The 13191-nt window shown below is 43.3% G+C and overlaps 1 protein-coding gene across 1 annotated transcript in view; it reads right to left on the bottom strand.

The window, feature by feature from the left end:
- The window catches only part of TET2 (tet methylcytosine dioxygenase 2), a 263931-nt gene that overhangs the window by 70178 nt on the left and 180562 nt on the right, over positions 1 to 13191 (bottom strand). Inside the window, exon 2 of the mRNA XM_069630956.1 lies at positions 1634 to 4835. Coding sequence (XP_069487057.1) covers positions 1634 to 4790 — 3157 coding nt within the window. The 5' untranslated portion in view covers positions 4791 to 4835. The remainder of the gene's footprint in view (positions 1 to 1633; positions 4836 to 13191) is intronic.

The raw sequence follows: 13191 nt of genomic DNA on the forward strand, positions 1-13191 counted from the left end.
CTGCTTATACCATTTCCACCATACTCCTAATGATGCACTAAGTGTTTCGGGGATGGCCTCAGAACAACAAATAAGACTCTAAATGAAAACAGTGAACCATAAAACAGAAAGAGGACTTGGGTTCTATACAACATGTCAGCCACCCCCCCAATGAGACATCATCTACTCCAAATAAATGTTAGTGCTAGAGTTGTCAAAGCATTGTTTGCTGCCCGAGGGCTAAAGACACTGTAGGTCTTGTAAGTAATAATATGGCTTGCAAAACAATGAAAATGATAGCAGTTTTATCTACACAACACAGCAAATTGTTTGTCTCTGGTGTGTTTGGGGTAGGGTGGTTAGGGATGGCAGTCAGCCGAATAAGCATACAACCTCACAAGCATCTTAAAATACAGATTTCTTATGGGATCTTCGTATATTATCAATACTTCATAGATGGTTAGTCAGTCCCGTGATTGAGACCCCACCAGCCCCTTATCACAGGACACAACCTTTCAAGGTCCGAGGCTTAGGAATCAATGGCATGTTAAGACACAGGTGGGATTAGCATGCCCCTTGGCATTGCAATGTCTATATCTTGCACGTTTTTGCTACTGAGTGAAATCGTACTTGTATTGCAAAATAGGAAATTCAACAAAATAATTTGAAGAGCTCCCTTTGGTTGAAACCCCCCTTTGGATATGATGAAAATAATATTCCAAAAGGTATCATATAAGAATATTGTGTGCTTCATAGTTAGTCATTAAGTCCAGATGCTTTGGACTACAGGTCCCATGATCCACCTCTGATTAAGCTGGTTAGGGATAATGAAAATTGTATTCCCATTGTTGGTAAAATACGAAAAATCAGCTACAAATGCCCTTTTAATTCAGCCCATTCCTCATGCATGTGCAGGTTGTAATGATTGCTGCAAATACAGGAAGGAGATTTGGTTTTCTGTCAAGGCATTTTTATGTCCATTGCTAAAGGTTTAATCCCGTCCCATTAGAGTCTTTTGGTAAGGCATTGATGATGGCAAGAAGTCCAATCACCTAAAGTCTTACACCTTTGATGTGGATTAGACACATTAGAACACTGTTTCATTCTTTATTTGTCTTGAGAGTACCGCACTTGGAGAGGTTACCCTTTCTATAAAACCTAAATGTCTGTCCCGCATATCTCACCCACGTAGACTCTTGGAGATTTATGGATATCTATCAGCACTTGGAGATGCAGATAAGTACTTTATTGTATAGGTTTTGTGTATTTTGTGCGCTTAAAGCACTTAAGAGTCCACAATAGATTATGAAGCGCAATACAGATTAATGGCAAGAAAGTACATCAACTTAAATCCTCTTTAGAAGACTTCTCCCATGTCCAAGTGGGTCAGTTTGTCTCACTTAATATGCACATACGGCTCTCGTGAGATTGGGGACCCGCCATTAGCACCTTACCATACTTGTGTCATAGAGGAACATTCGCTGCATATGAACATATGACATCACTCTTTACTATTCAGCAGAACAAAGTGATTAATTTAGGTCTAGCGCCTTAAAGAACAACCAGACCTCCAGCTACCAACACATATCTTTACACCCCCAGACAATATATATATATATACTCCAAGACGTTTGAGTAGTGAATGGCTACTTACCCACGCAGCTGCAAGATGGGAAATCATATTGAGTCTTAGCTGGTGTGTCTAATAGGTTTTTGATTGGCGTGTCAAACAATGTTGAGGGAGATTCTAAGAAATTGTTGAGGTATGAACCTGATTTTCTCTTTGTGGGGGTTTTTTCACTGGGAAACAGTTTTTGATGATCCAGGCCCGGGGGATAGCCTTCATATTCGGGGGCTTTGGCATGTGTAGTTAGTACCGTCACTGAGCCGGAAGTTTCAACCTTGACGTATTTTGGTGATTTGCTTCTTAGGGGCTTGTTGTTATACGGAGATTTGACCTGGAACCGTTTCAGCTGCTCTTCCATTGTGTCAAGGATGCTCATTGGATTCAAATTATCAGGGCCAAAAGTATGATTCTCTCGCTTAATCCTTCTCCTTACTTTTTTTTCCTTTTCTGGGGTTTGGGTAGGCGTTTGGGTAGGTGTTTGACAGTCGACAGCACAATCTGAGCTTGGCTCCATTTTGATTGGTCTGGGAAAATCAGGACACGGCTCCTTCTTTTGTTTCTCCATTTTGTGTAAAAGATGTGACCTCAGTGCAGAGTACTTTCTAATGGAGTCTTTGTTATTTAAGGTCGGATGATGTCTCCCCCTGCGGTCTGGTGTAGGAGGAGGTGTTCTTCCAAAGTGTGGCAAAAGTGTATGTGAACTCTGAGTAGTCCGCTGGATGGACAGATCTGTTCTTGGGCTGTCATATTCCTGCTTTGGTTGGAGTGGGTAGTAGGGTGCTTGCGTCTGCTCCATCTGCTGCTGCTGCTCTTTTCCTTGAAAGCATGAATGGTCGAGATTTGGGGCCTTACCATTTGGATAGTGCTGCATATGCTGGATTTCGTGTCTTTTATTGAATGCAAATAGTTCACGAATTACAGCATGCTCCTTCTTCTCACTGTCTGAACAGGAATTGTGTGTCTTATTGACATTAGGGTAAGGGGGTGGACTGAAAGAGGGAAGCTTGCTCTCTTGATGTGTCAATTGTTCGAGGCCAGCCTCTGGAGTATGTAAATGTGGCTGTTGTGGTTTGGTGTATTGTTTTTCTATTTGAATGAACTCTTCTAATTTATTTTGACTAAAGGTTAGCGGTTCACTTTTAATGTGGGGATGGGCTAGGGTGTGTGGTAGCTTTTCTACTGGTCTCCCTCTGAAAACATGCTGCTGATCTGGTAATTGGGTGAATCGTTGACTGGGAGAAGGCTGCTGTGAATGCTGAGACTGTGGTGAAAAGCGTGCATGCAGGAAGGGGTCAGCCTCTGTTGGTTGTGGATTTAAGTGCTGCTGCTTTAACTGTGGGTCCAAATTGCATTCCATTTGTTGCCCATGCCTGGAAAAATCAAGACACCACTGCTGGTTACGCTGATGTTCACTGGACCTCGATGGAGAATCTACGATCGGGGGCTGCCCCTGCAGAGACGGCTTTTGGAAATGCTGTTGATGCTCAGATGCAGGTCTCTGCTGCAATGGTGATACTTGACTTTTGCAGAGGGGGGAAATGTGTCCCTTTTTTAGAAAACGCTGCTCTGCTATGCCCTTGAGTCTGCTAGGACTTCCTGTGTGTGATCTTAAATGTGCATGTTCCTCTGCACGGGACTGACACTGAATAACGGATTTGAGTAGATCTTGGTCAGATATTTGTGGAGAGAACCCTTGATGAAAAGAACCGGCATTTGAATCTCCCCATCCGGCTTTCAAATGTGCTTGCGATGTAAGGTCCTTTGCAGTGGCACAGGGCATAGTTTCCTTCTCAGGCAGTGGGCTGGACAATGTTCTCGTTCCAACATCTGTACGGTGTTGCAGTCCTACGTCTAAGCCACCCATAAGATGCAGTCTTTGAAGGAGTTCCTGGGGAGACTCTCTTAAGCCATCTAAGCTTTCCAATTCCGACAACGATGCAAGCATCAGCAAACCCTCATTAGAGAAAGCATCCTGTAAACCGGGTTGTAGACTCTGCGACCCCTGCGACACACTAGGGCTCTGTGACTTTGGTCTATTCTGCCTTCCATCAGCACCATCCACTGCCTCGGATAGATTCTCACCACTTTGGTTGCAATAGGAATAGTCTTTCCGCCCCATACGGAGAATACTATTCCGACCCGACGATAGAGTGGTTGGAAAATCATTTCGGAAAGCTGGATTTTGTTTGAAGACAGAATAGTTTCCCTCTATGTGCCCTGAAAGAGTTTCATTGCTATGGTTATGGACTTTCAAATCATTGACAGCATCACCATCAAAGCTTCTTCCTGTGGCAGCCTGACCATTAACTTCATGCCCATTTCTGACCGGGACTGCTGGCACTTGTTGCAGCTCTGCAGCACATGGGTGGGAAGGAATGCTCTGCCGTGAGGTATCAGTTAACGGTGTGCTCTCAGGGGACAACTTACGCTGAAGGTCAATAGAATTTGTGAGAGGTGAGTTTTTCCGTGCCACTGTGGAAATTCGTTCTGGGTCACAATGAGATAGTGTTTTTTGAAAAAGCTCATCATGCACATTTCCCTTGGAAGATGTGAAAATATTAGCACCATTAGGCATTGTCACAGTAGTATCCTTGAACTTTGAGAGGGAGTCACTGTTGTCGTGTTTACTCTCATGATGAGTTTTTGGCCTGTAGGCAGGAGGTGGCTGAGGTCTTGGCCTGTAGGCAAGAGGCGGCTCCGATCGACCACAGTTAAGTCTCGAAGACCTTCTGATGTATGAAAATGCATGTTCCTCCTGTAGATTTCTCTCTGCTGCAAAGATGCTTGGCTGTTTCTGCTTACCATCCAGGTCACCATCTTCTCCATTGACCTCTTCACCTCTCCTGTCCTTTTTGATCTTCTCTGGGTCGTTCAGGTAGGACTCACTCGATGTGCGCTTTACACCCCCATTTTGCATAGGCTTGGGACTCTCATTCTTCTCGTATGCAACATCTGGGCTCATACAGTTCTTCTGATTTCCTTTTATGTGTGCAAAGGGATAGCTGCTTGGGAATGGGGTGTATTTATTCTCGCCGTTGACCTGAAGATGGACTCTCTCAGCAGACCGTCTTCCATTCTGGAATTTCAATGACCGAGTCTCTCTCTGGAAACTAGGTGATGAATGTGTGATTAGGAATGGACTCAGTATACTGCCGTCAGCATGGTCGATCCTATCCTGTTCCATCTGGTCTGCCCCAGGGCCATCCACAAGGCTTCCCTTGTAACTTATCTGAAAGAAAGAACAAACAGTCTGTTACCGATGTATTATTTTACTTTGATCCTGACAAGGTACAACATTCTGATAACTAATCGTAAATATTCAAAGTAAAAGCCTCTTTCAAGTAAGGTGCAGGTTTTCTACTCAGCCTTTGCTATATGTCTACACAGCATCTATATTCTGACTACACTGGCAAACAGTTGATCGACTCAAGAGATTTGAGCTTGAGCTCTTGGTACAAAAAAGTGTGCAAACTTTTGAAACTATAAGTACACGTTCTCTATCTTATGTGCACAAGAGCCAAATATCCCTTTACTTAGATTTCCACACAATACTTCCAGAAAACATTTGTTATTTGTTGCTAAAAAAAAATAGATACATTAATTGGCTGAGGCGGCCATGTGATAAACTATCAGGAAATATTGAAATAATTAAAAGGCTTAGGCAGTTGTGTAATAACCTATCAAGAACAATAGAAAATCTCCAACATAGACTAAATATGATGCATCACAGGTTTATGGCCCTCAATACATCTTTAATAGTATTTTAATATCTCTTTTCAATAGGAGCTGATGGCACATGCTACAGATCACTTGAACAACATTCAGAAAAATATTTTTTATGAAGAAAGCACGTTCCACATATTCTTCACCCTAGTTTGGGGAATGATATTTAAATTATGCCCTACAGAGTTACACATAGCAAATGCCAATCAAAGGGGTCCGGAAAACTAACAGGAACCAATTATTGAGAAAGTACGGATTCACTACCAGAATCAGACAATTTTAATGGGGTCTTCTTCAACAGAGAGTTGCTGACTGGAAGAACCAATCTCAGATTCATTCCTCTAAAATGTTTTCACTTGCACAAACCCCAACGTCAGTGAGCACAAGTGCATCGTTGTATGATGGCAATGTTTTCAAAAATAGGAGTTGTGCAGAGAGTTTGGTTGTGCTAAAAAGGAACTCTGGGGTGTGCTGGCAATGCAGTCTCCTAAAGTTGGTCACAAGTCTCATAATGGATCTGTGGACCAATCATGCCGCAGAGGATGGGTAAATTAGAGCGAAGATCGAAGTTCTGTAGACCAGCGGAAGCCATTGTGTTGTCAATTTTACATCATATAGTTCTCCATCGGATGAGTGCTGGCGCATTGTGATATGTGCGCCTTATTAAATCTGATTTTGAAGTTGTATTGATTTTTAACTATTAAATTTTACCTGTGTTGGTAGTGTTAAGATATATTGCATTTAATTGATTCTCTTAATCAGCTTAGTTAATCTTCTTTATTGAAGTTCGTTCAGTCACTTAATTTTACTTTGTGTTGATCGTGCTAGTTTGCAGAAACTACATTTCCCATCCACCTTGTAGTTCATAGGCATTCTTACACCGCAACCAGGCGCATGAGCGCTGGCGCATGGGAGCTGGTCTGAGGGAGCCATGTCTGGTCTGCACTTCCGCTTTCGGACTACAAAGCGGTCACTTGTATTATGTCCGCGTCTTCTGTTAAAGATTTTGTTAGACACTACATAGGTAAGAGTTCTTTGTCCCTAGATGCACCTTTGGAGCATACGATTAGTCGTCTTGACCACATTACTGTCATTGCTGCAATGTGCCCCAAATCAGCTGAGATTAGTAACACCGCTGATAACCTCACTTCCAGAAACCTTCCTATTGCTGATATTTCTGTGGCCTCTGTTTGATAGGGAACTATAAATATTACTGCTATGAATGCTCCTCCCGAGAATGACACTTCTTTCTCTCACCTGCATGTTGGGCTCCTGAACACTCACTCTTTGGCTTAATACACGGATGAGGTTGCTGATCTCATACTCTCACAGGGACTCAATGTACCATGTCTTACAGAGATTTGGCTCTCTGATGTCACTAATCATTCTGCTGTTGCCTCTACCCCAACTGGCTATCAGCTCTTCCGTACAGACCGGGACACCGGCCCCAGTGGAGGCATGGCAGTTATTCTTAAAAATACTCTGACTTCCCATAGATGCTCTTCCTTACAGATTGATGTCAACACACTGTGATTAAAATCACAGTTGTTTCTAACACTACTATTTGCATCATAACCATCTATCATCCTCCCATGGCAATGCCACTGTTCGAAGAACAGTTTCTTATGTTGCTTGGTGATCTTATTAAGACCATCTTTTATGTTATTGTTCTGGTTGACTTCAACCTTTGGGCCTATCACTCTGATGATCACGAAGCCTCTAATCTTGTTCAATCCCTAGAGGCCATTGGCCTCTGACAATTTATAAAGATCCCTACCCATAAAGATGGACGTATTTTGGACTGGATACTTTCTTATCGCTTAGTCTTGAATAACTGACATTTTGACCTGCCCATGGTCCGACCATAGCTTTATTTCCTTCTTTTTGGATTTGCCTGGTAAACTCGCTAAACTTAATTCCAATCCACGAGTTGAAATGGCCATGAGGAATTACCGTAAGATTACACCTGTTGCTGTCTGTGAACTAGCCTCTCCTATGCTAGCTAATCTATTACACTCCGACTGCACAGTTCCCCCTACTGATCAATATAATGATAATTTCCTCCATTGTAAACACACATACCCCCCACTGTTAAACTTTTCAAAACTGAAACTATGGGAACACCTTGGTCCGCGGAGGCCATCATGGGTCTCAGAACATCAAAGAAGCAAAAAAGAACAGGTATGACAGAAAAATACCACAGCCAACAATCTTTCTTTGTAGCGCAAGGCTGCAGAGGATTATACGATTGCCATTATGGCTGCTAAACGAGATTCTTATGAAAATCTAACTGAAAATGCTAATTCATCCAGAAGAGAACTCTTTACTATCGTTAGGGAGTTCGAAGGAAAGGACAATCTTTACCCAGCCATAGTTAAGAGTGATCAATTGTGCTCCGATATTCAACAGGGTCTTCATGATAAATTGAATTCTCATTGCGATAAGATTGCGATGTTGCGTTCTTCACCCTCTAAGCCCATCAGTATCAAACCTAGTGCCGTCTCCCACATCCAGCCCCCTGTCTCCATTATTCTGGTTTTTAACTTTAAGGAGATTACAGAGGCTGATCTCCCTAATATTGTTTCACATCTTTAAGCTTTTTCATGTCCCATGATATTTGCCCTAGAATCATTTGACTGCCTGGTTCCCTTGGTTACGCATCTGGTTAATTCCTCCTTCGCCACCTCTACTGTTCCGGCCACGCTGAAAAAGGTGTGGATATCGCCACATTGAAGATAATCACCTACTGGGTTCCGTTCAGTCTGGCTTTCGGGCCCTTCATGGCATGAGACTGCACTGTTAGATTTGAAAGCTAACTTATGCCACACTGTAGATTCGGGTCAGATCGCTCTGCTGATGCTCCGGGACCTCTCTGCAGCATTTGATCCTGTGGACCACTTGCTACTGCTTGAGAGGCTGGAGGTCATTGCAAATTGCTCCAGTAGGGCCGTACACTTGATGGCCTCTTTTTTGGGCCCTAGATCTGCCCGCGTTGTTTCCAATAGCTTAAAATCCCCTCCCACCCCGAACTTCTTACAGGTGGTGTTCCACAGGGAGCGTGCCTCTCCCCTACCCTTTTTAACTTGTACACTCGTCCTTTTTTCCAACTTCTTGATAGTCTCGGCATAGACTACACAAATTACGCCGATGATACGGAGGTGATACGCAGGTCTTAATTAAATTAACCAGTGATTATGAGATGGACCTTGAAAAAAAAAATCACATTTATCTATGAGAAAATAGAAGAATGGATGATTAATAATTCCCTGGCACTCAATGGGAACAAAACAAAGCTTATGCTCGTAGGTACCACTTTGCGCCTTCTGAAGTTGAATCACAGATATGCTGCATTCGACATTGCTGGACCCTCCATTAAAACTAGTCCCTGGGTTAAGACCCTGGGCGTCCATCTTGATTCCTTATTAAATATGAACAAACATGATGGCCAGGTAAAGGCATCTTGTGCCTATTCTAAACAATTGATTGGGCAAATAAAACCTTTTTTGTCGGAATCTAATACTGCCTCCCTTGCTGTTGCCCTGGTCAACTCCAAACTCGACTATGGTAACAGCCTGTTGGCAGGTATCTCTGCGTCCAAGTTGCCCATATTAATGCGGTGTGTGGCCTCTCTAGAAGGAATCGTGTCACAGAGGCACGTATATCCCTTCACTGGCTTCCCATCAAACACCACATCACCTATAAGGTCTTGCTTCTCACTCACAAGTGCCTTATTGACAAAGCATCTGTATATTTCAAAGATTGTATTAAGCGTTCCTGTTTTTCCCCGTTCACTTCGCTCCAGCAATTCGAACAGACTCGAGCTTCCAAGATATAAGCTGACGCACTTTGGTGGTACTAGCTTTGGCTCCATGCCCTCGCCTGTGGAACCTACTCCCCACTTCTCTTCACCTTTGTTCTGAAGTACTCTCCTTTAAGAGATCTCTTAAAACGTCTCTTTTTAATTCTAATGATTAGAGTTCTCCTTCTCTCTCTGGTGTCCTTATGGCTCTGACTCTCCTGTGTCTTGCTGCGTAATGAGGCCCGAGGCCTTCCGGCGAGCTTGAGTTTATAACAATAACAATACGCCAGGACACCATAGCAGTCTGAAGAAAGTATGAACAAACAGGCATCTAAGCACAGCAAACACTGTCTAAAGGTAATCCACCTTTTGAATGACGCCTGTTTTCGGAATGTGTGGACCTTACTTAAGGATATTGTGTATTGCTCTAATGGGCCATTTCTCCAACACTTTGCCCATTTCCTGAGCCTGTTTTTAACAATGGTCAGCACCCAGCCGACAATCATCACTTAAGGTCTTGTGTAATGAAAAGTCCTGAATGAGATTGACAGTCCCACATGTCCATGCTGTGTGTATCCTTCCATATGGTAAGTGGTGTGCTACATAAGGATACACACAGCAAATAATTCTGTGGAGTGCCTGTTCACATAGGCAGGGGAAAAGCAGAGGGTGCTCTTAACACAAAGGCTGGAGGCTCATTGCAGTTGTGAAGGAATTCTTTTCACTTGCCAACCATCTTCAAAACACCTAGCAAAGGATACGAGTACATGGTCCTCTTGTGGGAATAGCTGGGAAAAGGTGAATGCCTGGCAAATATCTATGCAGTAACTATACAAAAGTCGAATCGATTAGATTGTTCATGCTTGCATTTCACATTGTGGTAAGCTCCTAGTAATCAGTATCATGGTGGGCTGTATCTATGGCTGAATATTAAGAACCGTAACACTAGACATAAGGCAAAGTAGCGATCTGGTACTTTTAATTTCACAAAACAAGCAATCAAGCTTCTACAAACTTAAGCTAAATTGTATCATTGGAGCAGACTAAATATTTGACTTCTTCCAGTGGCCAAAATAGAATACACTCTTGCAAAATGGAAGCTATAGAGCTAGATTGTAGGCCACTCAATGAACAAGCATGTTGGCTTTTGTTTAGGCATGGTGTAGTCCGTCATTTTCCAGGCACTGCCATAACGGTACTATCTGGACATAAGAAGGCAACAGCTGGAGAATGGTGTGATTACCAGGGCATAAGATAGCAGTGTATGGCAAATGCCCATCTAACTCATTTACACAAGCCAACACTGTTGGCTTTCTCAATGCTCATTTTTTAAAAATAATTCAGTGCAAGAACAGATATAAATGAAGTCTTTAAAGGCAGACTTGGTTAAGCTATTTTTATTAAAACAGTAGCACTTTTACAGCTGCAATTAAGCCATTGGCTCTCAGCAGACTGCTTAGAAATCAAACTGGCAGGCAGATGTTTGATGCTATTGCCTGACCGAGCTAACTCCAAGAGATCCCTGGATAATGTGTTTTGGGTGGGGAGAAGCAGGAAATGGATGGTGATGGCCTTAGGGATTAGCATGGCCAAGGCTAGTCAGTGGGTGGGCAAATAACCAAACAACACCCACAATCTATGTGTCCTCCTAACATATCATCTCCCTCCTAGCTGTAGTCCAATGCAATAATTTTGGCTTATAGGTGGTGCTGTTGTGCCAATTACTAGCTAGAACTGAAAATGATCACTTAGTAATGACCATAAAGTGCACACAAAAAAACGTTTGTGCTAAATTCCCTCTACCTTAGAGCCCTCCAGCTATTTTGCTATATTTTGAGACTTCGAACTTTTCATTTTCGATATGTTTTACTTTTGTGTTCTTTAGATATGGAGTTTTAAAACGACTCCATAGGCATAATATATTCTGTGTGTCACACGGCATCTTCAGTGCAGTGGCGCAGGGATGTCTTTCAGACTTCCCAAGGTATATTATTTTACCAAGAAACTTTGAGTGTTTGTTTGAATCACTGTATGTGTTGCTCCTTTGTGTAACTTGTTCTACTGCTCACCCAACTCTTGAGATACGTCTGGCTGCTCAGCCACTGCTACCACATAACTGTGTAGTACAGGCTTGTACCAAAGGTGAAATTATACTGACACTTGTAGTCTTAATTGCATGTAGTGTTCCCCAAGGGTACTGCATGTGGTTCTGCCCAACTGTCTGCCATTTAAATTAGTGTTGTTACCAAAAAACACAATGGTACTCATTTTGTCAACCTCACAAGGATCAATGGCAGATATTAACCAGACAAACCTGTGACCTGGACATCTCTTGTTGTTTGAGCCGGCTCACACTTGTTTATAATCCTCAGAGGACATAGATTGGATTTATTTTAGATCACACACAAGTGCTGCATAGACCGACCCTTCACCATAGACTTTTCAAGTTCATGGGAGGCAATACAGATGTAATTTGGCGATACTAATATTAAATTAACTGAGCGTCCTAACTTCAAAGATGACCTCTGTGAATTTTAAGGTCAGTTTTAAATAGTCGGCTTTGCTTTTTAAACACAACTAGATGAAAATCAGCAATGGGGGAATGCTGCGAATGTGCCATGCTGATGCTTTGAAATGGACCACTGTTAGGACTTGCCCCGCAGTGATCAGACTATCACATGACACAAGGAAAAGGGCATAGGTTTGCTAGGTTTCCTCTCTAAGCCACTTACCCTGCTTCAAAAAACAGATGCAGATACAGATAAGTTACCATTGTATAAAACCTGCTAAGTGTCTCATTTTCGCCAAATGGACCTGCAGAAGATCTTCCCATGGTCCAACGGGAGACACAGATCGGGCTCACCCGGTGAACGGCAGATTAAGCCTTTTTCTTGCCTTGGGTTTTGTATATGTAATTGTTGAAAAAAAATGTATTGCCTATATGCAATGGGCTTAAAACCGAAATTCTTCAAAAGCAGACAAGCTGTCTTATTCACCAGTCTTTCTTGGGTCAATTGCATGGTTCTGTCTAAAGCTACTGCCTGGCTGTGTGCCCTGTATGGCTATGCTGACTGCCAAGGTAGGAAGTCTGGATGGGTTTAAAGATCGCCTATTGTGGAGATGTGCTTTGGAGGTGCCTTGTAAAGGAATTACAACACATTAGTACCCGGCGAGGGTCAACCAGAATGCAACAAGCATTCCGATTGGCCCTCGCCGGGGAATTACCAGGTCGGGAATCCCTTACACGCACTATGTGCCTTTCGTTCCCGGTGGGGGGCGTGGCGGCCCCTTAGCCAATGAGGAGGCTCGAAACAGGAAATCTCTGCTCCGAGCCTCCCCATGGCTGGAGGCTGCCTTTGTCCCCCGCCGGGGACTCAGGCAAGTTTTTTTTCCTCCACCCTTCTCCCCTACACACTATCCCCTCCCCACCCTCCCAACCCCACCTACCTTCTTTTTTCTTCTTTTCTCGGGAGCAAACGCTCCCATTGCTCCCAATGGCCGACATGGAAAGGGAAAACAGACTACGCTTTCCCTTTCCTGGCAGCCATTTTATTTTACTTTTTTTTTTCTGTTCCGAAACGTGGCAGCGTTTCCGAACAGAAAAAAATGCTATTAGTACCCCAGTCTAACGGGCCAGGGTACTAATGGCTATAAGCCCCTCAACGGCGGGCCAATACCACCCACGCTAATGCCCCCGGGGCTTCGTTAAGGCACTCGCTAAGCTCGGGCCTGTAACTACGGCCCCGGGGGCATTATCTTGGACGGTATTGGCCCGTCGTCCCGTGGTTTATTGCCACAATAACAAGCCAACTTCTAGGGAATGTCCAATTTTCTTAGTACATGCATCATTTGAGTCTATTATGTGTAGCAAAATAAAGGCGTACCCTCTCCCAGCCAAGGCTTTTCAGAGTATACAGCCCTACGGATAAGCAGGGGATGAGACACCTTTACTCCCTAAAAAGAGGAAAAGATCCCAGAAATAAAATGTGGACTAGAGATACTCCCAGCAAATAAACTCTGTGGTTCGGTCTTCATCAGAAAGGACAGCAATGACTCGGGATGG

The sequence above is a fragment of the Ambystoma mexicanum genome, chromosome 6q (genome assembly GCF_040938575.1).
Source record: "Ambystoma mexicanum isolate Mex_15411 chromosome 6q, UKY_AmexF1_1, whole genome shotgun sequence".
Lineage (NCBI taxonomy): Eukaryota > Metazoa > Chordata > Amphibia > Caudata > Ambystomatidae > Ambystoma > Ambystoma mexicanum.